The sequence below is a fragment of the Haliotis asinina genome, chromosome 6, assembly GCF_037392515.1.
Source record: "Haliotis asinina isolate JCU_RB_2024 chromosome 6, JCU_Hal_asi_v2, whole genome shotgun sequence".
Classification (NCBI taxonomy): Eukaryota; Metazoa; Mollusca; class Gastropoda; order Lepetellida; family Haliotidae; genus Haliotis; species Haliotis asinina.
In genome coordinates this window covers 19,950,249-19,977,022 of record NC_090285.1, presented here as the reverse complement: position 1 = coordinate 19,977,022, position 26,774 = coordinate 19,950,249, and the positions used below count along the sequence as shown (strand labels likewise).

The window sequence follows — 26,774 nt, the reverse complement described above, 5'->3', positions numbered from 1 at the left end:
GGGGGGGGGGGGGGGGGGGAGGGGGTTGCACTTTTGTCATTTTTATCTTCAGTAGGGGAGGGGGAGATAGAGAGTGTTAATTGATCGCTTGCAGCATCTCCATTGGTCGATGGCTAAATCACAGGTCTGCGCAAGGGCCTTCTGAGCGACCCAAGCTTCAACCTGCATCTGTATGTAGATGGGTCTTTACAGGGTTAAGGAGCACACTTCGATACAGGGCTGTGGTCTCCAGAAGAGAAGTTACTTTACTTCAATCACCGAGGTTAGGCAGTTATCCGAGTCATTTACCACTGGGCTGATTGACTGTCCAGTCGGCCATTGATGACCACGGTAGCCATCTCTTCCAGCTAGCAAGCAATCTGGTTACAAAACTTCCAGATTGGTCAGACCATGTCACATTTCCTCGAGCAGAAGCATGAAAACCCGAGTATCTTCCATCTGCACTCAAGAACTTCACCAGGAGCGGCTATTGCAGCAGAGCAGCAGTCTCCCTGTCTTTATTCAGATGTACCAGAAGCCTGTATGATAAGGGGAGGTGTCTCAAACAATTTGCCAGAATGATTCCAGCAGATACAACCTAAGAATCTCTAGACTGGGCTCTAGACATTTGCATCTATCGTCTCTGTCATCTCCATGACGAATTCTCCAAACTCACTCTATAGACCTTAGAAATTCATTCTATAGACCTTAGCCTTACCAAATAAACGCTCCAATGCGTCACTGCATCTTGGTTTAACGTTCAGACTTTATTGCCAAAATTCAGCCCGACCGACAGTTTCACATTCCACCATTATCTTCAATACTTGGCAACGATAACAAGGACGGCTTATCGCTACCTTTGGTCAGAATCCTATGCATCTATATACGTAAAGGGAGCATCCGATGACAGCTCTTCATCCCTCATATGAGAGAGGTATCATTCTGGATGAGATCCGTAATACTTCGAGCATACAGAGATGTAGGCTAAAAGCTCTCGCAGCTTTCAACCCACTACTATATGATTTTCTCCTTCCCTACCATCAGGGAAGGATGCTTAGGGAATAATTTTCTTTTCATGTTAAATCACTTTTATTTGAGATTTTTTGCGAGGAAAAAATTCATGCCATCCCATCAACATATGCAGCTGTTGTACATATCAGGCGGGTCTCACACAGCCTGAACTGGATACAGAAGGAAAGTGGACAAGTTAGTGTGTGTGTGTGTGTGTGTGTGTGTGTGTGTGTGTGTGTGTGTACACACACATATACATACATACACATATATATACATAGATATAGATAGATATAGATAGATATCGATATATATATATATATAAGCCTTGATGGTAGATAGAATCTAGTTTTTTAGAGTGCTTTTCTAGGTTCCACCACAGACTATCCAGTTTAGAGCAAACCCATGATACACATGAAGGAGGATCTGATCCCCTCCTCACTGTATTGGAAACGGCATTCGGTAAGAGAAGGGCTATCAAACACATTGTTTTCAAATATGTTATCTGTAGCAAGAATGTTAAGTGTCGATCGAACATAATTCCCACGAATTAGGACACACGTACAACCTTGATAGGCCATATATCAACAGATAGGCCTCGATCCTTGTGTGGTTTGTACCTACGTCAAAAAAAAATACAGTTATTTTGGGATTTTTCATTGGCCCATATTTGGATTTTGGTAAGGCACAGTTGTAGCTGCCTTTCTATGGCATGCATATTCTTTCCACGGTGTGAAATATTAAATCATCTACGGAAAGGGTCCCATCAACACAAATATTTAAAACATTAGTGAGGCTGTTAATTTTGATGCTGAAAAGGTGACAGTTAGGATGCTGCCTTGAGTGATGGTCTTGGTGGACGTTCCCAGACAGTGTGGAACCCATCCGTACTTGAAATTTTCTGTTGTGTTAAAATGGAATGTGAACTGAGGTAATCTGCCCCTCAATTCATGTCAATCTTTTAAGATACCACGATATGTTTCCACGTTGTGTCATATGCTATTTCTAAGTCGAAACAGATAGATAGCATGTTGTTTGTTGACAGTGGAATTTTTCATAAATGATTATCACTAGATGGTTAGTCAAAACACATCGATTGTTGACCATGCGATCCATGGTTTTACAAACTCAGTTAGTTATTGATATAGGATGGTAGTTTGAGGAATCAGTATGACACGACGCTGTGGTAAAGGAATGAAAGTGTCATTGTGCCACAAGGGGGCAAGTTTCTGGTTGTCCAAATGTCATCAAATATATTGAGTAGAGTTTTTCAGCTTAAATCAGGGATATGTTTCAGAGGCTGATAATGAGCTTTTGTATCATCAGCTCCTGCCGCAGTGTCGTGAGTCTGCCCCTCGGCAGTTCGTAATTCCTGAAGAGGAAAAGATTAATTGTAATCCTCGCCATTATCAGAGTTTAAATTGATTTCTTTTCTTACTGGGTTTGGTATCTCTGGAACTGGGGCTTATAATGTCATGAGGAGGAGTGGTTTGCAAAAGTTTCAGCAAGTTTGTTTGAAATTTTAAATTTATTTGTTAAAAGATACTCATCATATTTAAGATGGTGAACACCACATTTGGATCCTTTGCCTTTAAACTTTTGAATCATGTTCCACACTTTGGACATCGGTATGCGTAAGTTGATTTTGGACACATATCTCCTCCCTGAATAGCGTTTAGTTTGCTTAAAGGTACGTCTGGCCCTGGCATTTGTCATTTTAACAGCATTTAGGTTATGCACAATCGTATGTTGTCGGAAATATTTTTCCACCTTGGACACCTTGGTGTCTTGGAGACAAAACGTAGCTGGTTTAAAATCTTGAATCAATATCTGTAGCTAACTAAAATATTCTTAAAGCCGCTGCAACTCCATTTTTTTGTAGATTCATGGTGCTTTCCTTAGTGATTTATCAAGTGACCATGATGAACCGTTTGAAGTACTCCTATTGGTGTCAGGTGGACATGGAGTACCTGCCACACCCAGAAGTCCAAAAGCGTTATGATCCTCGACGGGGATTTTTTGATTTGTGGTTTGCCAGTTACTCAGGCTGCCTTAGTTTCTGTAGTTTGTTTTCTTTTCTTCTTGGGCACACAGTTTCTGTTTTGGGCTTTGGCTCTGGTGTTTGACATTTACACGTTTGGACTGTTGGTTTTGTAGATAAATTGGTTGAGATTGGCTGAGAAGATGTGACCCCTGTCAGACCAGTCTGGCATGAGATAGTTGCAGTATTAATAAAAGAACGGAAGAAAAGCTGGAGATGGTTGAAGGGGTTACAGTTAAACTTGCTTCATGAAAGGAAATATTTTCTTTGAGTTTGATCTTTTGGGTCTCTGATTCACGCTGTCACGCTGGACAAGACTTGGAAGAGGCGATATGGGTACCACCGTAGTTTGTGCACTTCACTTCCTTAGTACAGTCATTGCTACCACAGCGGTAGCAAACAGCAGAGGAATGACAGGACTTGGATCCATGTCCAAATCTGTGGCAGCTGCAGCACCAGAGTGGTTTGGGTACAACCCCAGACCCATTTTACAATAGCCAGCTTTAATGAATTCGGGAATCGCTGATCGGGCGAACGTAAAGACGTAGGCGTTCATGAGTTGAACCACACCATTCTCCTTGATCGTGAATCTCTTTACAGATGCATCAAACTGCTTGCTGAGTTCCTGGACAACGTGTTCCTCGGTCACGTCAGAAAGTCACGTACAGTGCCTCTAAACGTGCTTAGTGATTTGTGCGCTGAGACAGCAACCTTTGCATTGCCAAACTCAGTAGTAATTTCAGTAGATTCAGGAATTCTTGTCTTCGAGCACATTCTACAAGGAGAGAACTGGAACGGGGTTTAGAGACATTGGCAACCCCTCCGCAGGTACTATGGATATCCTTGGATGCTGCAAATGGGCTCGATTGCAGAGGTTTTTTTTCACAAGCTTCAGTGATTAAAGCACGTGGCTAGTAATGGGTGTACTCTCGTCAGACGAGGAATTATCCGAATCCACATGTCTTCGTTTTGTTTGGAAACCATGTTGTAAGGGGCATGGTTCAGCACACGCTCTCCCCACCCACCACGGAGTGTCAACAAGGACGATCTTATACTGCAGCTTATCTCCAAGCTGCAAAGGCCGAGGATAAGGGAATGTTATACTCCAGCGCATTTGACATGAGATACTGCAGCTTCCAGATTACATGTCAGGATGGTTCGGTCCATGACAATTAATTGGAGACGTACAGATATCACAGGTCAGCATCACCAGACTGGTCCATGAGTCAACGCCTTCTGTGCATGGGTTTGCACAGCTGATTGGTTTTGACAGAATATCAGTTAACACTTTGGGCATGTTCAAATTGTTATGTTATACCAAATAAACATTCCATGCACAGGTCACGGCGTGACCAGCCAATTGGTAGAATCAGGCCTATTCTACCATCCGTCTCGGCAAAGTTAGTGTCCAAGTGGTGTGTTTGATTATTGAACACTATTGCCGTCCCGTCAACCTCAATCACCAAACTCCCTTCCTCTGCCGACACAGGGACGGCACATACGGCAACGGGTTGCCCAATTTGGCTGCCTCTTACAACCAGCCCACCGGTGACCGGGTGTAAAAACCTTGGAGTCAGCTTTGTGTGCAGACTCTTTCCGTGTTGTTACAACCCCTTGTATACAGTACAGACCACTGTGCGCTTACAAGAACCATCGAATCAAAATAAATACATACGTTCTAATACTTTGTTCCGGGTACAGCAAAGTACAGTGAACTTTGACAAATTACTGTGACTGTGTGTCCCAGTCCACCTAGCTGTGGATTGGGCATCTCGTCAGAATGAGAACGCCACAATAAACTCGGTTGATAGTACGATGTGGCGTTAAGATTGACATCCAATGATCGATGAAAATAGTACCAGCGCCTTGAGCAAGCCCTATATAAGTATCCTATATTAAATTATGAAAAAGATGGATGATTATCATAAAACAATGTATCCATAAAATATGATCATAGTGAGCCAGTGGATTACGATTTTAAGTCACATTTCAGCCATACCATGACCAAAACATGTTGTAAATTCACCATAAATACGTGTAAAGTATGAAAACCTGTCAACTAATTACAGTAAACCAGTTAGAAAATAATAGTATTTTAGAAGTAAAACTAGCACTTAAGTCTAAACTTTAATTTCAAATTTGAACAAGACAGTATGAAAATGGGTTATAAATCGCCAACAACTGAGGGTATATCACTAGACTCGGGAACATGCCGACTTACAGTGCATTTCCTTCCTGTCCCACCTGGATCATATGATATTATGGAGATGTGTTTTCAACTGTTGCGCCTTAGAAATGCACCTACCGTTCACGGTAACGTTTCTCGTGTTTTCGAACTTTGAAGAAAGTCTTCCTGCTGCCTGCTGTATGATAATAGTATAGTCCGTCGGTCCAGACCTGTGAGTCGGGGGAGTCCAGCTAACCTCCACCGACGATGCATTAAGCACAAATGCAGAGAGATCTCTAGGAACCGATGGGACTAGTACGGAGAAAAATATCATTATTATAATCCAAACAATTATGACGTCACTTTTTTTGGTTATCACACATGTAGCATATCATATATTCTGTACCCTTTTACAAAGTCGTTCCTGGGAATATTAAACGAATACCATTTGAAAATCACGTTAAGTTTTATCTCATTTGCAAAATGAGTAGAACTAGTTCAAATGTAGTTACCATCAATGTCTGTCTGTACGACTAGAGACGTGTTAATCCCGATACTGAAGTTGTTGACAGCGGCCACAGTGAAGGTGTAGTTAGTGTACGACAGAAGAGAGGTGACGTCATAGTTGGTGGGAGACGTTTCAATTGTTTGTATAGTGACATTTCGGGATAGACTACACTCGTCATCCTCAACCTGAAGAAGCCACATACAGATAATTAAGGACACTCCTGAAACTATTACTTCAGTGAACATCACTTGCACTCAAGACGATAGGAAAACAGACTTATGATATTAATGCATGTAGATATCTAATATTTGTATCATGCCTCCAGGTATTGTATTGTACACTAATATCTAACATTCGAGTCACCTTATCCTGGTATTGTATATGTACACTAATATCTAACATTCGAGTCACCTTATCCTGGTATTGTATATGTACACTAATATCTAACATTCGAGTCACCTTATCCTGGTATTGTATATGTACACTGATATCTAACATTCGAGTCACCTTATCCTGGTATTGTATATGTACACTAACATCTAACATTCGAGTCACCTTATCTTTCCGTTGTGGATTTTCGGGAAATTGGTAAGTTATTAGTATGAAATTCAGACTGTTCTGCTTAAGATATGTTGAGAGTAAATTGGAAGATTTACGCCTTCCCATTCAATACTGGAACAAAGACCTTCACACACGTGCATTTTGTATGATAGGAATTAACAGTTACCGGTGACGTGTGAATGAACGTTACCCAAACCTCACAAAGATTCTTTGAACGATAGAGACACCAGTTCAATTGCTGGAGAAGATTTCCCATATACGGACATTTGTCATACTTGCATGTAACTTCAACATAATGTCGTAGCAAATCTTAACTTTTCTTTTCTGTGGAATATCAATACTCTATGGCAGGAAAATAGTATACGTTCAAGTCAAGAAAAAGAGGACGTCACTGTACATGTTAGACCTTGACATTAGATAATTGAAGGTGGCTATGTTTTGACTGAGCATAACTGGCAATGCAGGCAGAGGGTAGTAAAATCGTGTGCCCTCTCATGCCTTCGGGTATACTCATTGATGTACTCACTCTGAAGGTTCCATGAGACTTGCAGTCAGTGCAGATAATGCACACAGCCTGCTTGCACTCCCCGTCTTCTGTGTGTACATACAGGACGTATCCCAGGATGTAGCCGTTGGGGTATCTGGGAGGTTTAAAGGACAGTCTGATGGAGGTGCTGTTGATAGACGTGCTCGTGAAATCCGAAACATTCCCTGGCTCTGCAGCACAATGCACATGATGCAGTTAGATGACATGATATTGGTTTGTCATTAACAAAGAGTTATAAGTTGGCATGCAAGTTCACTCTAAGAGATGGGTATTGCATAACAATCTTGCCATGGATGTTCTGTTTTAGTGAGACATTCGAATGACAGTGTTTCTATCCCCCGTATACATGAGTTGTATACACGTGTATCCTACATGTAATACATAAATCATGTACAGCATCTGGATGGAATGTCAGTAGCACACTTACTCCCAATATCTGCGAAATGATATCCAGTTGCTATACTCCCAGAAAACGAATCATGGGCCACAACCTGTAATTGAAAGAAGACGAAGTTTTGCCCTCACGCGGCATGTATCTGGAACAATTTCTGGTACCATACACAATCAATTTAACTACACTTTTAACATTACATGTTATTCACTGTTCAGTATGAAAACATATTACCCTACCCATTTGATACAGCAATTATCTAGTGCCCCACACAGCTGCTCTATACTTCATGTTAACTGAATGCAGTTCCCTCAAGAAATCGCTAGTGAGTGAGTGAGTGAGTGAGTTAAGATTTAAGTCACATTGGCAATATTGCAGCCATGTCGTGACTAAATCAACTTATAAATATATTAACAATAATAATTATAGATAAATTATTTTAAAGAAACTGTCAAGTGAACAACCAAGGAATCGTGTCAAATATTCAGTGACTTACTGGGGGTTATAAGTTTTAAAAATTAACTGGACTCACCGAAAACAAGTAGTTTGTTTGTGGTGTCACGGATACAACCCGTGAGTAGGAACAATTCACCTCACGTTCAGCTGAAATGTTCAATCCTGTGGGATTTTCTGTCACATTGCTGTGATTTCCTACCTGTCAGCGTACAAACAGTACACATCTTTCACAATCCATATGTACTGAATATCCATTTCATTCATATATTTTCCCTAGCTGGATATATCTGTATGAACAGGTATAATTAAGCTGAAAGAGAATGTATACACCATCCGTAATCTTTATCACATCAAAATAATAGTACATAATTCTGACTTACACCTGGATATTTAAACAATATAAATCTTATGTGAGCAGCAATAAGACATACCTGAGCTTCATACGACAGTGTGTAATATTTTATGTCGCCGTGTCTTTCTGTTTCGTTGGGACAAGAGAAGATAACTTCCACAAACGTAAAATTGTCTTTAATCTGCTCTATGTGAAGATTTTCAACCTTCCCAGGAGCTAAAATTGAAACATACTCTTTATTAGTAACACAAAAACTAACAGTAGATTTTGCTGCTCCAAATGTACGATTAAATACATTTCTGTTATTTGATGACTATCGGTAGGTGATTAAAAATAATTAAGATGGACGAGGTGTCCAAGAGTATTTCAAAAGGTATTCATACTACCAAGAGGTGTACATTCGGAAGTACAGGAAACAGGGACAGAGATGTTTATCATTTTTAGTGTAAACCAGAAGCTCCGCTATGGATTAGCAAGAATTATATTCTGGTTCAGTCCACGATACGAATCCACAGGCTCCTTGTGCACTGATTTGCAGTTGTATTATTTATTGTCCATATTTGTCAAAATAGGCCATGAAATACTTTCGATACATTGCACACGTGTGATACACCATAGAGTGTCACCGGAATGCGGGACTACTTTTTCATTCCATTTTACTAAGCATACAACGTATACTACAACTTCCGTTACTCTCATTTCATTCTTAGGGCAAATTTTTCAACAAAAATAAGCACTTAGATTTCAGTACGAGGAATATATGATAATTAAAATGTACTTTATCACGATTTACATGAACTTGTCAGAATTTGACTGTTCTACTTAGCCACTAGACTTTCAGTCCTACCACGGTTTCTGTCGTATTTAAATTCATCCTTCATCAAGTGAACAAAACTAAGTTACAGAGACCATTGTATATGTAAGGACAACAAACGTAATCAGGTGACAAAGGTAGACACTTAACACGAACTGATGGGTAATAGCGATGGATATAAGAAGGTCAAGTGTAAATAGGTCCTCATAGGTAATAGGCTCTTCTTGGAAATGAGCAAGAGGAATACACATTTGTTCGCTTTTTGGTTTATACCTGACTCGTTAGTCCGGATAGTTTCATTCAGAGACAAGACACTTGAGTTTCCACATGGAGTAGCTGCTGTGATGCTGAAGTTGTATTTCCAGTAACTACGGAGATCCCCAACCACCACGGATGTGTTATAGAACCCTGAAGATAAAGAAGGTGTTGTAGTTTTCTCGAAACTATGCATTATATATAACAGTAAGTATTTATTGTGACTGACGCACGCTACCTTAGCATTATGGCTAAAAGACTCTCCATAAAAAATGTGAAGAATTTTACACTTGTTAGTCATAATGTACTGGCACGGATACCAATATCTCGTCACAGATCAAAATATATGGGTACAGGAACTGATTGTTAACGTAATACGGAATCCATTAAGTGCCACTTCTAAATGGACAGCAACCTGATAATCTCGATGATTTGTATGCCTAACTGATAATGAATCTTAATCATTTCCTTCACTAGGCTACAAATACTTATTGTCTGCCATGGACTACACATCACCTATTCTTTCCTTTTCCATGAACGTAACACTTTACCCTAGTACTCTTTCAATCCCGTATCAGGGACGATAGGGTAGTCGAGTGGTTAACGCGTACGCTCGTCGCGCCCAAACCTTTTAGCTTGTGAATCCCATTTCTGGTGTCCCTTTCCTGATATTGTGGGAATATTGCTTTCCTATTTCAATTAACATGTGCAGTGGCCTGTTAACTCGGTTCCTTATCGATGCAGAAATGTTAGGATATATGCAGTAATAGCAATTGAAGAAATTGTATAAATCCGTGTAGGTGTTCCCAATACGTCCTCATTATAATTACACGACATACCGCTGACACTGTCAGTCTTATTCTCTTCGAACATATCTGAGTGTAAGTTGGCTTCTTCCCAAACTGTAATGTAGTAAGTGGTCGTTCCGTCCTGGTGGTCAGCGTGGGTCCAGAACAGTGTCACATTGGAAGAGCTGTCGACTGAGGCCCAGAACTCATTTGGGGGTGATGGAACTACAGAAACATAATATTGATGTTATCAAGTTCGGTAACCCTGAACAATATACAGTCATTGGTACTGAAATCAATCGCAGTGGTCATGTTGATATAATTTCTACTGATTTTGCGATTCTTGATGAAAACGCACTGCGTCTTGACATCCCAATTAATTCTGCGAATAACTAATGAAACACGCGATTATGAACAAATCAATATGTTTCAACGTTCCTGGTGATTTTTCGAATAATAATGAACCAAAGACCCGCTATTTCATCTGATGGCTTCACGAAATATAATTTATTCAGGTAAACGTCCGAGGTGAGCACCTCACCCTATCCCTACTAAGTTGAACAGAATTGAAACGAAAAATTTAGTTCCACATTTTTATACATGTTAAATCGGTTAGACCGTTTAGAATCGTTTTTTTATTTTTCATTGATTGTTTGATTGTTGTATTAATATGAGTTTGTGAAGTCTATATCTGCATTTACCGAAAAGAAGCTTTCGGAATGTATGTAAAAGAAGAAGGACAACGTATAAGGCAAAAAATAGCAGTGAAAATAACACGAATGGATCAATATGTACGCTGCTGCTCTTGCATTCTTGGACTTCACTCCATCTTTGAAATATGATAAATGACAACCTACTTCTGAAGCTCAATCATGATTGACAATAGCCCAATAGACGTCATATCTGATTTACAACAGTCCATCTTGAAAGACTGTCATACTACCCTCCTAAGTGCCATATCTGGGTAAGCATCTGGTTCTCTGTGTCATTTTCCAGCCATGTAGGCTAACCCACCATCAGACGGAACTTTGGCTGATGAGATCTAGTTACTCAAGAAACTCCGCCTGCCCAAAGCCTATGAATGTCTGTCATACATCACAGAATGTATTAATGATTTGGACAATGTGGACATAGGCAATGTGGGCAATGTGGGCATAATGTGGACATAATGTGATACAGCCCAACAGTACTGTCAAACCCACGTATTCTCTGTTTCGAGTTCTCAGCAGCTAGACACCTCAAAAATGTTAACCAGCTTCTTCCACCTCGGTGATTTCTATACAGAGCAGCATTATCTTCTGTAAAACACACGTGCACTAGATCTAATTCTCTGGAACTAGACACCCCATTTGACCAGTCAGAATCAGTCTAAGTCTAAGTCTATATTCAAAACTGTTAATATCATCGCACCTACCAGTCATGTTCGTTTGAACAGTGGTCTTCGTTTCCTCGCCTGTTCCGTTTATGTTGACACAAGATATAACAATCGTATAGTCGGTGTAGGACTGCAAGGCTGTAATATTGAAGTCGTACTGTCCATTTCCATCGTGGTTGACAACAGCAATACTCGTGTTCTCCTCAGTGTTGTCCACTGTTTTACAGCTGTGCTTTTTCTTTAACTGTAAATAGCACATATATCCACATAGAGGCAGAAGCAAAGACGCTTTGCTCACCTATAGGATAGGGAAATTTTTCTATAACGTGAAAACATAAACTATTCGTAGTTATATTTAGAAAGGTATTTACATTTTTGTCCACTTCTATAGAAATGTGCCATGTCGCTGTATTCTCGGTTACCTTACTCTGATCACATAAATGAAACATAAATCAGCGTGTATTGCTTAGTAGTTCAGTAATAATTTGTAGTCACTTTGACATCAGGAGCACTATTCGTGCTGGAAGTGCCAACAGCTTTTCTTGCTTCCTTCCTGTGTACAACACGAAACAGTACATATGTCCACTTACATAATCGTTGTACTTTAAGTGATACTCTATGGTATTTGCGTTTTTATTCAGTATTTTAGGAGAGTATCTCATCACTGTAATCACACCCACCTCAATCTGTTCACGTGTTATGTTTATAACTCGGTCAGGCTTGCCGTCTGATGTAACGTTTATCAGATACCCAAGGATTTTGCCATTTGGATGTGAGGGCTTTGTCCACTGTATCCTGATGGAATGTGCTGTTGTATCCATAACATCCAAACTAGCCACGGGACCGGACGCTAGGAAAACGAACATATTCATGCCATATGTAGATAAGACCCCACAAACAAACTGACTCATGATCATGTTGAAAAGTTATACGCATAATGGCATGGGGGCACATTTGAATATCAGTTGACTTTTTACGTAGAAAATAATGAACACAATGCACGTGACTGTTCTGACATCATACAGGTTAGGAACAGTTTGATGTACCTCCAGTGTGTGTGGTATAATTCTTGGTAGAAGTGTTTCCATCGTATGTGTTGAATGCTTGCACCTGTAATCAAATCATGTTGAGTTTATCACTAAAGTTGTGATGAGGAACATGCACAAAATTGTCGTATAGTTTTTAGTTTCATATAATGTCAGATGCAACATATCATACTAAAGTATAGTTGTTCCAAAAGTATCTTTCAGTTCAATTAGCTTTAGTGGTGTCCTAATATACAGGGTCCAGTGGATGCACGTGGGTATGTTTGTCTGAGCAATCTACATTATAGGTGAGTATTAGCATATCAAAGTTAACACTGAATTTTTACATAAGAATGTGCAAAGATGAGTCATCGGTGGATATGAAAACAGTACAACACAGTTCATGTGAATATTTTGCCCACACTCACCGAAAACATGTAGTTTACTTGAGGTGTCACGGGTACCACCAGTGAGTAGTTACAGTTGGACTCAGGCTGAGCTGAAATGTTCAATCCTTGATGGTTTTCTGTGACGTTTGTTGTATACGTCTCCTATCAGAAAGAAAGAATACAAAGCAGAGCTGTGAGTAGTTACAGCTGGTCTCAGAATCAGCTGAAATGTTAAATACATGAGGAATTTGTCTCAAGCTGTTATTAATTTCTCCTCCTAGAGGAGTAACAAAATAGTAAGCCACAAAACATAATTATAATGTAGCTCTGTAAAGTCACTTTCGTTCATAATATGTTATGTGTCACATGTTCAAACTTTTCATTTTGTAATTTTCAGCCATGGCCCTGCTACAAACTTTACATCAAACCAAATAATGCCGCACAAAGCATATAATGTACAATACATATCCACTGAATATTTCATTCTTACGGTTCTTGTTAGATGTGCGGCAACGCAGTATCCGTTACGTTGGTACATGTAGGATAAAGTATATTAAATGCACTTACGCCTTATTTCTACTCAAACAGATTGTTAAAGAAATTGTAATTATTCTTTGGTGAAAACACGACGTACCTTCGCTTCATACGACAGTTTGTAATAGCTTATGACGCCATGCCTTTCGGTTTCATTGGGGCAGGAGAAGATGACTTCAGCACTCGTATAATTGCCTGGATCCTGATAGATGCGAACATTTTCCACCTCGCCAGGAGCTATGAATAGAAACAGGACTTTATTAATATTTCAGGTTGGGCACAATTGAAAATACTGGGCTTGATTCCGCTGAACTAGTTGCTATTTCAATAATATTCCATTTATATGACACCTGAACTGGAAATACACATTCAGACAAATCATTGAAAGAATTAGCTCGAGATCAATATTCATGGGACCATTTTGAACTAAAATGTGTTTTTAATAGGCCGATTAATAGTGGACTATCAAAACAAGTTTGGGATTATCTAATTTGGGGAGAGATTGTTTGGGAATTGTATTATTGCATATGGATTTAGAAAATTATGAAATGAGAGTCAAGTGCGACAACTGACATCACGCTGGAGATACACTTTACTGGGTAGCTACACAGACTGGGTGACCCAGACGGGCCATCCGTGCCCAATGTCCACGAGTTATTCCATCGTCCATCGTCCATCGTCCATCGTCCATCGTCCATCGTCCATTGATGTCAAAATGACAAATCGCCGTTCCGCAAACATTATGCTTTCTTATAAAACATGGCTTACAGTCCGTTTGAGTCAGCGTATCAAAGTACACACTCGGGCGACTCTACATTCTTTCGGGTATCGTTAGAAGAAAATTTCAGGGGAGAATAGGTCAGTACTCTCTGAACGCTCTGATATCGTCTGCTTCAGAAACAACTTTCTCAGGGCAATAAAGAAGAAGCGCGAGAAAAGGTTCGAGCCAGTGTATTTGGACGAGACCTGAGTGAATGCCTCGCACACTGCCAGCAGTCAGTGGGTACACGATGGGGGGGAAAAGTGGTCACGTAGAAAGCTGCTTCTAGGGAAAGGAGAGAGACTAATCATTCTCCATGCTGGTTGCACCTGCAAAGGCTTTCCCCCAAGGCTGCAACTTGGTATTCAGGGCAAAGTTCACTGATAACAGAGACTACCATTCAGAGATGAATGGCGCAGTTTTCCTCGATCGGGTTAAAAACAAGTTAGTACCGGCTCCAACAGAGAAGTCCTTTATCGTAATGGACAATGCCCCATACCATAGCGGACAGGACCCCGACAGTAAAGCCCCAACAATAGAGGACAATACAATATACAAGTCTATAGATTGCCAACAACTGAAGGTAGATCACCTTCATACTGGGGACTTACATTACTTTTGCTACCTACATGGACCCTAGCTGGATTTACGCCATCCCCTCAGCCATTGGCTTACATGCAGAGAATTAACCATACGGTAAAATGAGAAACTACTACGATTAAAAACCTGGAACTTAAATTTACATCAGATGTTCCGTTTCTGCGGTTTCATACAGCCGCGACAGATAACAACTTTTGCGTTTTAATTGATGACAGTTTCTTTAACAACTTTTCGGTGGAGTACGGAAAATGTTCCAGTATAAGAAAGCTGTTGGGTATTATAAATGATAAACATGTGTACTATTTATATTTATGTAGCAATTTTGTACAATGATAAAATTTGCAATTCCTCAGTCGTTTTCTGACTCAAACGGACTGCACGTAGGAGTCCTTCAATCCCATAGCCAGAATGAATGTTTCTATATTAACATTTGTCAGAACAATTGTCTTCGGGGTTCCCAGTTATGGTGTGGGATGGGATCGTTGTGACTGGCAGAATACTTTTATTTGTTATTCACGGACGTGACATTGGGCAGTACTATCGTGACATCTTGAAGGCAAAAGACATGGACGTCCACAGCACTGCTATAGAGAATCTCAACAGGATAGCATTGCCACCTTACCGCTTTTATCACCTTACAGAATACATCAGCACCTAAAAAATACATATCCCGATGTTCTAACTGTAAGAGCATACACTCCCACAAATTATTCTTTTCTGCCACTTTTCAGGAAAACCTACACTGCTGAGATGTTACAACTGTGGTTCATGGTCTTATTGGGCAGTGTTGTGTCGACGCACCTTCTATCATTGTACATGTCGAGATATTTGGGCTAATACATACTATAAATTAGACAGAGTGTCAGAATGTAGTAGAAGACTCCTCTTTATCAGAAAACATTATGGAATATTCCAACAAGTTTGTTATGTAGTTATAAAGAGCCATAGCTGTTGCCTTTCGACAAAATGTTTCAAAACATCAGTCCATTTGGGTTGTTCCGGTTTTTGCAGACGCCAAATGAGACACTCTTCAAGGTTTTGGAAGAAGTTATTATGAGAAACACAAATAAGTCACATCATTGACTTCAGGGTGTATTTTAAGAAATTCTTCTAATTATTAATGCAGAGATCTCGTAAATGGGTTGACTTGTGAATAATGAAAACGCTACAGAATGTCCATTGAAGGCTGCTGATACATTATACCAACGAATCCATAAATGAAATGAAATACAGCTGGTCATTCCATTTGAACCCTGGTTTCGCATCAACAAAGTCAAAACCGTGAGTGAGTTTAGTTTCACGCCGCACTCAGCAACGTTGTCGCTACATGGCGATATGGTTAAAAAGACATAATGAGAATAGTTTTTTGCATTGTGTACCTGACTCTTCAGTCCGGACAGTTTCATTCAGAGACAAGACGCTTGAGTTTCCACATGGTGTAGCTGCTGTGACCTTGAAGGTGTAGTTCCAGTAACTCCGGAGACCCTCAACCAGGACGGAAGTGTTGTTAAACCCTGAAGTATAATAAAGTCGGACTATGAAAAGGACAAATTGTTTCTTCACCTACCTCAAAATCCAGTTATCAATTAACAGGTGACTGTTATCACTTCTTAGGAAAGTATGTAATTATGTAAAATAACAGTAAGTATTCGCTGCAATATATGATTAGTACCCTCACGAAGTAGCCACGTGCTACTGCATTCCTTAACGCGAATGAAGTGCGTCAAGAAGCTTTTATCAACTCGTTTACCACTATGTACTGGTAGGTGTACTAATATTTTGTCACAGATCACAAATAGATGGCTAGCATTATACGGAATCCGGAATTGATACATGTAAAGAGACAACATCTCCATTATTTTTGCCAAACAAATTCCACAGTGTTATGAGGTACATATCAGGACAGAAGAGTGCTCTGTAGCTGCCCTCGTCGTTAATTTACACCTGTAGTCGATCCCGCTTGTAACCCTTAATGAATCACACTGCAAATACTAACCTGTGCTAACCCAGTCACATATGACTTCCTTTTCCATCAACTACAGATACAACGTGTGCATTAACCAGTTAACTCGGTTTCTTGTCAATGTAGAAATGTTGCAATATTGCTGGATGATATGTCAATTTATGTACCAAAATGTGTTCATTTAAATTAAATGACATACCGCTGACACTGACAACCATTATCTCTTGGAAACTTTCTGAAGTCAAGTGAGTTGCTTCCCCTACTCTAATGTAGTAGATAATTGGTCCGTCCTTGTGGTCAGCGTGGGTCCAGAACAGGGTCACAGTGGACGAGCTGTTGACTGAGGCCCAGAGCTCCTTCGGCGGTGATGGAACTACAGAAACAAAATGTTAACACATTCAAGTTCGGTAGATTTGGACAAAATGCAGTCGTTGGCGCAGGGGTCACGGTGATGTTTCTACTGATTCTGCGATTTTTAATAAAAACGAAATGTGCCGTGACATTCCAACGGATTCTGCAAATAATGTATTCATGGTGAAATGAGCCATCAGTTAGACATTTGAATGGCATATTTTAGACAGCTTGGTAACAATTACCATATACTTCCATGAATACCACCGTTTATCATTTTAAGAAGACTGAAAATGTACCGACGTAGGGGATTCTAAAAAGAGAGTATACATGTATCCTTGTGATTATGATACAGGGATTAAAGTTAAAACATTCTCCATGCAACAAGCCGTTAGCTATTTCACCTGACGCTTTCACGAAATATAATTATTTATACATTCAGGTCAGCCTGTAACTCGTGCATCTGACTCCATCAATGCTGGGTTAGGATATCTGATCACCATTGTTGACAAAAGATTTATTCAAGACACATTCTCATTCTGGTTAAATGAGTTACGTATGTTTTTCAAAATATAGATTTATTTACTGAAACGGGTTTCTGAAGTCTATAACCATACTAGGCACATAGAAAAACTGTACACAGACAAATATAATATCCAAATTGATCAAACCTGTGTAGAAACGTACGGATTTAAACTCAGTGATTTTTACATAATCCGCATGCACGTGCCACGTTCCGTGACGTTAGTGGTTTCGTCCTTGAGACGATACATTGTTGCACGTGCATTCCGGGAAAGAGAAACAGAGCAAATGAATGCCACGCAATTTTGTCACTTTGGAAAGCTCAACCCATCCCCTTGCGATCGTTCTAAAGCTTAAATGGCTATTGAAACGCATATGATGCCGAGGCTAACGTCTGCAAAACGTCATGAGGCTGTTGGGTTGGTCCGTGAGGGATAGTCTCAACGACAAGTGGCTGCACATATCCACTGCCACCGGAACACCATGTCTTCACTGGTGAGACGCTACCAGATCACAACTGACGTCATCAATCGGTCACATTCTGGATGTCCACGTGTAGCAACGCCAAAACAGGACAGATGGATAAGGGTGACCAAATCTTCGCCACAGGTTTCAGACTGAAGTGATGAGTACCCAGACCATCCAAGGACTTCTCCATATTCACCCCAACACAGTTCGACAAAGTTTACATCATCGTGGGTCAGACCACGGCGTCCTGCCATACAACCTTTCCTGACACAACGCTATCAACAAGCTCGTCGAATGTGGTGCCGAAATCATGTCTGCAGACCCTTGTTTTGGTTGAGAAATATTGTTTCGACAGATGAGTCCAGGTCTAACATTTCCCATAGTGATAGACGTCAACGTGCCAATAGACGCGTGGGAGACCGTTATGCACAGCCCTGTGTCTTGCAGAGGAGTGGTGGTGGTTCCTTGATAATTTTGGGTGGAATAACAGCACGCCAAAGAACTCCCTTGATGATTGTTCAGGGCAACGTAACTGATGTGGGCTACAGGGATCAGATTCTTCGACCTTGGCAATTCCTTTTCTGCAACGTCATGGCCCTGGGTTAACATTCTAACAGGACAATGCCCGCCCTCTCAAGGAAAGGGTTGCTATGAATTTCATGCACCACCACAACGTTGACTTACTGCCTCGGCCTGCAAATTCACCGATTCTCTCCCCGACAGAGCATGCTTGGGACGAGATGGATCGACGTCTACGCGGTCTTCATTCGCCAGATAACGTCCTTGTAATGTAGTCGTTTGACGCCTGTCCCGCCTGTGGACGCATGACTTTGTTGTCTCATGATCCCTCCATTGAAGTGCATATGCACCTGTGACATTGTTATCCTACTTATCAACTGGGATAATATTTTGACATTGCACAGTTTCTCTATGTGGCTAGTATACATTAATTGAGAATAAGAAAGGAAACAATATGGATACAAAAGAACAACCCGTGATCATATTGTCACTAGTGCATATGCTCGAGTTTTCTGCCATCATCTAAAAATCTGAATCAGTCTAATCCAGAGCTGTGATTGAATACTACTAACATTTTCTCACATACCAGTCATGTTCGTTTGAAGAGTGGCGTTCCTTTCTTCCCCAGTTCCATTTATGTTGACGCAAGATATAAATATTGTGTAGTAAGTGTAGGACTCCAAGTTTGTAATATTGTAGCCGTATTGTCCATGTCCATCTTGGCTGATAACAGCAGTGTCCTTCGTCTGTGCTTTGCAGTCATGTTTCTGGTGTAACATAATTCAACGTGTAATGCTATCATGTAATTCGGTAACATTTTGTAGTCACTTTGACAACAGGAGCACTATTCGTGCTGCTTTTCTTGCTTCCTGCCTGTGTCTGTTGTTGGCGATCAATACCCAGTTTTTATATTGTATTGTCTGAATAGTGATATTAGTTTTAACTTTCCATGCTAGTTTTAATTCAAATTTTGATATTCTAGTTGTTTTACTTCCCTTCGGTGACAGATTTTTACAACGTGCATGTGTTTTATTTAAATGTTAAATGTTCACGACACGATATGGCTGAGATATTGCCGATGTGACGTTTGATTTTAACTCACTCACTCACTTCTGTATAACACGAAACTACACACACACACACAGAGAGAGAGAGAGAGAGAGAGAGAGAGAGAGAGAGAGACTGACACTCTATGATGTTTGCGTTTTAGGAGAGTATCTTATCACTGTAATCACACCCACCTCAGTCTGTTTACATGTTATGTTTATAACTCGGTCAGGCTTGCCGTCTGATGTAACCTTTATCAGATACCCAAGGATGTTGCCATTTGGAAGTGAGGGCTTCGTCCACTGTATACTGATGGAATGTGCTGTTGTATCCAATACATCCAAACTAGCCACGGGACCGGACGCTAGGAAAACAAACGTACCCGTGTCATGTGTAAATAAGACCCCACACACAGACTGACTCATGATCATGTTGAGAAGTTATAGGATTAAGCCATGGGGGCACATTTGAATATCAGTTGACTTTTTACTTAGAAAATAATGATCACATTAGATGTGACTGTTTAGACATGACACAGATCAGGAGCAGTTTGATGTACCTCCAGTGTAAGTGGTATAACTCTTCGAAGAATTGACTCCTCCATATGTGTTGAATGCTTGTACCTGTAATCAGATCATGTCACGTTTATCTCTTAAGTTGTCACGAGTTCATGTCAGATGCAAACATATGATACTAAAGTACATTTGTTGCAAAAGTACCTTTCAGTTCACCTAACTTAAGTGTCGTCCTGTTGTCCAGGGCGCAGTGGATGCACGTGGGTACGTTTGCCTGAGCAATCTACACTGTATGTGAGCATTAACATATCAAAGTTAACATTGATTATTCAGATAAGAATATGCAAAGATGAATCCCCAGAGGATATGAAAAAAGTACAGCACAGTTTATGTGAATATTTTGCCCACACTCACCGTAAACATGTACTTTACTTGAGGTGTCACGGGTACCACCAGTGAGTAGTTGCAATTGGGCTCAGACTGAGTTGTAATCTTCTGTCCTTGGGGATGTTCTGTCACGTTTGTTGTATACGTCCCCTATCAGAAATAAGAAAAACAAAGCAAACCTGTGAACAGTTACAGCTGAAATGTTACATACAAGGGTAATTTGTCTCAAGCTGTTCTTAGTTTCTTCTCTACGAAGAGCAACAAGATAATAAACTTCAAAATATAATTAGAATGCAACACTAAAATGTCATTTCGTTCATAGCTTGCTATGTGTGACATGCTCAGTCTTTCGTAATTTCAGCCATGGCTGTGATACAAACGTTACATCAAAGTTAATAATGTCACACAAAGCATACAATGTACAACACATATGCACTGAATACTCATTTCATTCTGTTTTTTTTCATGTTTCTTGTCAGATGTGCGACAACGCAGTATCCGTTACATTGGTACAGGTGGGTTAAAGTATACTAAATGCAGTTACACCTTATTTATACTCTAACACATTATTAAAGAAGGTGTAATTATACTTTCGTGAAAACACGACGTACCTTCGCTTCATACAACAGTTTGTAATATCTTATGACGCCATGACTTTCAGTTTCATTGGGGCAGCAGAAGATGACTTCAGCACTCGTATAATTGCCTGGATCCTGATGGATGCGAAACTTTTCCACCTTGCCAGGAGCTATAAATGCAAAATGGACTAAATAATTCAGGTTGAATACAGCTGAAAATACGTGGCTTGATTCTTCTTAACTGGTTGCCAAGGGTAAGAACTGGCCCAGAAGACCGTTTCATTAGAACGACAGTTACGTTGTCGTACCGTTTCATTAGAACGACAGCTACGTTGTCGTAACGTCTATCATACTGGAGATATGCTTTACTGGGTAGCTAGACAGACTGGGTGACTACACAGATGGGACATCTGTGCCCAGTGACCACGATTGCGTGTTATTCCATCGTCCATTAATTCAAAGACGATGTTGATGTGAAGATGACCAGTCATCGTTCCGCAAACGTTATGTTTTCTTATAAAACACGGCTTACGTTGGAGTCCTTGAATCTCATAGACAGAGTGATCGTTTTATATTAACATTTGTCAGAACGATTATCTTTGGGATTGCCTAGTTATGATGTGGGGTGGGACCGCTTTGACTAGCAGAATAGTTTCATATGTTATTCACGGACCTGACACTGGGCAGTACCATCGTGACAACATGTTGGAGGTACAAGACATGGACGTACTTCCAACAGAATAGCATCACCACCTTACGATGTGTAATCAACTTGTCGTTAGTGACTGTAGCCATTATGTGCTTCAGTTTACTAAAAACACTTATTTCTACGGAAGTTTGTTCGTAATTGTACTGAAAATACCTGCAGTGTGTGATTTTACGATCAATTAATGGAAATACATCCGTATACCTAGCTATGTATATATAATACTTGACTTTTAGGAGGTATTGCTATGTATGTAAGTAATTCTGCTTGAGGGCTCCTGGCTCTGTCGATAAGGCAGTTTTTGTGCTTTTATCACATTATAGATACAGTGAGTTCTTTTCTACCACTTTTCAGGGAAACCTACACTGCTGAGTTGTTAGAACCTTGCTTCATGGTCTTATTGGGCAGTGATATACGTATGTACAAGTACCTTTCACCATTGTACATGTCAAGATATTTGGACTAATACGTACTAGAAATTAGATAGAGTGTCAGGAAACATTATGGAATATTCTAGCAACTTAGATTTGTCTCTGTTGTATTTTGATCATCGTGATTTTTAACATCAGGTAATTCAACAAAATTAACATCACATAATTCGGCAAAATGTTTCAAAAAATTAGTCCATTTGGGTTGTTCCGCTTTTTGTAGCCGCTAACTAAGGCACTTTTCAGGGGCAAGGCCGTGGAAGAATAAATAATGGGAAACACGAATAAGTCAAATCATTGACTTCAGAACCTCTTTAAAGGAATTCTTGAAATCGTTCATACATAGATATCGTAAAAGTCTGTGAATAATGAAAACACCACAGAAAGTCCATTGAAGGCTGCTGATACATTTATCAGCGAATCTAGACAAGGAAATGGAATACACCTGGTCACTCCATATGAACTTTGGGTTCGTATCAACAAAGTCAAAACAGTGAGTGAGTTTAGTTTCACGACGCACTCATAATGTTGCTGCTACGTGGTGGTATAATCAAAAGAGAAATAGTGAGGATAGCTTTGTGTACCTGACTCTTTAGTCCGAACAGTTTCATTCATAGACAAGACACTTGAGTTTCCACATGGAGTAGCTGCTGTGATGTTGAAGGTGTAGTTCCAGTAACTCCGGAGACCCTCAACCAGGACGGATGTGCTGTTAAATCCTGAAGTATAATAAGCTTGGACTATGAAAATGACAAATGTGTTGTTTCACCTACCTCAAAATCTAGTTATCATTTAAGAGGTGCATTTTATCAATTCTTAGGAAAGTATGTAATTATGTAAAATAAGAGTAAGTGTTCACTGTAATAGGTGCTTATGAACCTTTACGTAGTAGCTACATACTACTGCATAACTTAACGCGAGTGAAGTACGTCAAGAAGCTTTTATCAACTCGTTTACCAGAATGTACTGGTAGGTGTGCTAATACTATGTTACAGATCACAAATAGATTGTTAACAGTATACGGAATCCGCTAATTGACTCCTATAAAGAGACAACATGTCCATTATTGTTGTACACTTTGACACCAATACAACATGATCCAGTATGTACCTAAGACCTGTGCAACGTGTGTGTTGTTAGAAGCATACGCACATACACACACACAGAAACGCTGCAGTGGCTAGTCATTAGCTAGTTAATTCTTCAAGATAAAATGAAGCGGTGGATGTCTTGCTGCTGCTGCTGCTACTACTACTACTACTACTACTACTACTACTAGTACTACTACTACTACTACTACTACTACTACTACTACTACTACTACTACTACTACTACTACTACAGGGGCATGGTGGGCGAGCTGGCTAAGGCGCCAGGCTACTGATCCAGCGAGGTTGAGGTTTCGGGATCGAGTCCACCTGTGACCGGGTGTAAAAACCTTGGAGTCAACTTTGTGTGCAGACTCTTTCAGTGTTGTCACAATCCCTACACAACCCTGTGCACTTAAAAGAACCCACGAATCCGTTGGTATATGACCAGATGGTTCCCACATGAACACGTGCATACACCTAGTTACGGGTACAGCAACGTGCAGTAAACTTGGACAAAGTGCTGTGACTATGTGTCCCAGTCCACATAGCTGTCAATTGGGTAGGATGAGAGAGCCACAATACACTCGGTGCGCCTAGTGGCAACAAGAGTCGTATACTCCCCAGGGAGTTGAGATTGAAATACGATGTGCTGTTGAGATTGACATCTAGTGATCGAGGGAAAAATACCAGCACCTTGAGCATGCACTAGTGCGTGGATATGTAAATATCCAATCTATCTATCTACTGCTGCTGCTGCTGCTGCTGCTACTACTGCTACTACTACTACTACTACTACTACTACTACTGTTGCTTGCTGCTACTTTTTCAACCATGAAGATCCAGGGTAAAATAGGTCGTCAGCAAACCATGCTTGCCACAGAAGGCTACTGAGCTTGTCGTAAGAGGCGACTAAGGGGATAGAGTGGTTAGGCTCGCTGACTTGGTTGACATACATATCAGGACAGGAGTATGCCCTGTAGCTTAATTTACATCTGTACTTGACCCCGCTTGTAACCCTTAATATATCACACTGCAAATACTAACCCATACTAACCCAGTAATATATGTTTTCCTTTTCCATCCACTACAGTTACAACTTGTGCATTAACCAGTTAACTCGGTTTCTTATCAATGTAGAAATGTTACCTAATGTAGCAATATTGCTGGATGAAATATCGGTTTATGTACCAGTATGTGTTCATTTAAACTAAATGACATACCGCTGACACTGACAACCATTTTTTCTTGGAAACTTTCTGAGGTCAAGTGCGATGCTTCCCATACTGTTACGTAGTAGGTGGTTGGTCCGTCCTTGTGGTCAGCATGAGTCCAGAACAGGGTCACAGTGGACGAGCTGTTGACAGATGCCCAGGGGTCTTTTGGAGGCGATGGAACTACAGAAATATAACGTTAACACAGGCAAGGACGGTAACAAAGTACTGTCGTTGGCGCTAAAAGTAATCACAGATGTCAGGGTGATATTTGTATTGACTCTTGATGAAAGAGTAATGTGTCTTGACATTCCATTTGATTCTGCAAATGATAATGAATAATTGATTTATATAAAATGTGTGATCAGTCAGACATTTGAATGGTACATTTTAGACTACACGGTCGCAATTACCCTACAGTTCCATGAATACCAGTTAGGAATTTGACTAAAATATAGAATACAAGTGATTAAAAACCATGTGGAATAGTATCACCAAAACTCGTATTACCAAACTTTTCTGAACGATATCAATTTTGGAATTAGTGAAGAATACAAGTAAGTAAAATCTATGTGGAATAGTATCTGTAAGGTTCCTATTACCCATCTCTTCTAAACGAAGATGCATGAGTGAAAATATAAAACACACACACGTGAATTAGGATGACACCTTTAGCAGTTCTTGATCAAAAACGTAGTCAACTAGGATTGCTACCAGACATTTCTTGGCTATAATGTAGACTGCTTGGTCTCAACTGCTCATTTGTTTCACTGAATACCTCCGTTTGTCTCAAAGAAGATTGCCTGTTTTGATATATATACCGACCGTACATTGATACTGTTGCACATGTTGTATATCAGCCAAATAGCAGTGAATATACTGCATACGAATCAGTACGTTGCTGTTCTTCTGCTCTAGTGATGCAACAGATCACAACCTACTTCCTTTAGGGCACAAAAACTATCATTACTTACAATAACCGTCCGGATGATAAGCACCTCCTAGATAGCTACATTTCTTTGTTTCGTACTCACTCACCAGTAACGTTCCATAAACCACCAGCCTCCATCCCCCACCCGGTCAAGTTGCGAATACCACTACAGAGCACCCATTCGCTGATCATGTTTGGAGTATGTCGTCAGTCAGCAGAAGGTAGATTTCCCGGAATGCAAGATCGAGATAAACGTATTCACGAAAACTCATGAATATGTAAATGTAGGCATGACGCCAAAGGTCAGCAAAGGACAATAAAAGGTGGATGTTTAAATGCAATCATGCAGCCTGAAAACAACCTTTCATTAGGCGAGAAAACAAAAGAAAGAGGGTGTGAGAGTACCATGGAGGTAGCAAAGTTACTGTAAGTCCCCATGGTCCCTAGTATGGTGATCAACTTTCTGTTGTCGGCAATCTACAGGTTTTTATGCTGTATTGTCCAAATAGTGCTATTAGTTTTAACTTTCCATACTAGTTTTAATATTCTGCTTGTGATATTCTAGTTGTCATACTGTCCTTCGTCGACAGATTATTATAGTATATAATGTATATATATTTGATTTCACTGCCAAATATCTTCTTCTCTTCACGATATGGCTGAAATTTGTCGATGTTATGTTAAATATTAACTCACTCACTTACTCGTAAAGGTCCGGGGTACAATAGGCCCTAAGCAACCGATGCTTGCCTTAAAAGGCGACTATGCTGGTCCTAAGAGGCGACTAACGGGATCGGGTGGTCATGCTCGCTGACTTGGTTGACACATGTCATCGGTTCATAAGTGCGGAGATCAATGCTCCTGCTATTGATCACTGGATTGTCTGGCCCAGACTCGATTATTTACAGACCACCGCCATATAACTGAAATATTGCTGAGAGCGGCGTACACCTAAACTTACTCACTCACTCCCTTGCTGACCTCATCATGCCTGCGGGATTCCGACACATCTACATTCTGCTGACTGACACTTTACTATTCATTTTGAAAATATCATTAGTAACACATGACTGAAAGACATAGGTGAAATATCGCTAACATCAACCCGCTTACCCGTCATGTTTGTTTGAATAGCGGTGCTGTTTTCCTCCCCTGTTCCATTTATGTTGATACAAGATATGCCTATTGTATAGTTTGTGTAGGACAGTAAGTCTGTAATGGTGCAGTCGTATTGCCCATTTCCATCTCCACTGACAACAGCAGTACTGTTCTTGCTCGACGTGTCAGCTGCCCTGCATTCTTGCTTCTGCTCGAACAAAATTATAACACATATACTCACTTGTGTAAGGTTTTAGGTTGTGTAATGTTTCCATTGACTGGTTTGCTGTCACCCTTACTTAGATAACAATGGGGACACTATTCGTTCATGAAGAGTCAACTTCACATTCCACCTTCCTCTCATATATCCAGTGAAAGAACCATTGTTTTAGTGATAATGTGTGGT

At 40.3% G+C, this 26,774-nt stretch overlaps 1 protein-coding gene across 1 annotated transcript in view; it reads right to left on the bottom strand.

Annotated features, from left to right (window-relative positions):
* The window catches only part of LOC137286128 (receptor-type tyrosine-protein phosphatase eta-like), a 68,534-nt gene that overhangs the window by 27,916 nt on the left and 13,844 nt on the right, over window positions 1–26,774 (bottom strand). The window contains exons 9-31 of the mRNA XM_067817791.1: window positions 26,384–26,576; window positions 24,349–24,522; window positions 22,622–22,756; window positions 20,937–21,073; window positions 20,353–20,475; window positions 19,983–20,046; window positions 19,612–19,787; window positions 18,963–19,143; window positions 16,716–16,889; window positions 15,933–16,067; window positions 13,294–13,430; window positions 12,699–12,821; window positions 12,292–12,355; window positions 11,926–12,095; window positions 11,285–11,489; window positions 9,922–10,095; window positions 9,101–9,235; window positions 8,093–8,229; window positions 7,738–7,860; window positions 7,242–7,305; window positions 6,794–6,984; window positions 5,711–5,891; window positions 5,337–5,510 (exon numbers count right to left, since the gene is read on the bottom strand). Of these exons, the coding sequence (XP_067673892.1) occupies window positions 5,337–5,510; window positions 5,711–5,891; window positions 6,794–6,984; window positions 7,242–7,305; window positions 7,738–7,860; window positions 8,093–8,229; window positions 9,101–9,235; window positions 9,922–10,095; window positions 11,285–11,489; window positions 11,926–12,095; window positions 12,292–12,355; window positions 12,699–12,821; window positions 13,294–13,430; window positions 15,933–16,067; window positions 16,716–16,889; window positions 18,963–19,143; window positions 19,612–19,787; window positions 19,983–20,046; window positions 20,353–20,475; window positions 20,937–21,073; window positions 22,622–22,756; window positions 24,349–24,522; window positions 26,384–26,576 (3,370 nt within the window). The remainder of the gene's footprint in view (window positions 1–5,336; window positions 5,511–5,710; window positions 5,892–6,793; window positions 6,985–7,241; window positions 7,306–7,737; window positions 7,861–8,092; window positions 8,230–9,100; window positions 9,236–9,921; window positions 10,096–11,284; window positions 11,490–11,925; window positions 12,096–12,291; window positions 12,356–12,698; window positions 12,822–13,293; window positions 13,431–15,932; window positions 16,068–16,715; window positions 16,890–18,962; window positions 19,144–19,611; window positions 19,788–19,982; window positions 20,047–20,352; window positions 20,476–20,936; window positions 21,074–22,621; window positions 22,757–24,348; window positions 24,523–26,383; window positions 26,577–26,774) is intronic.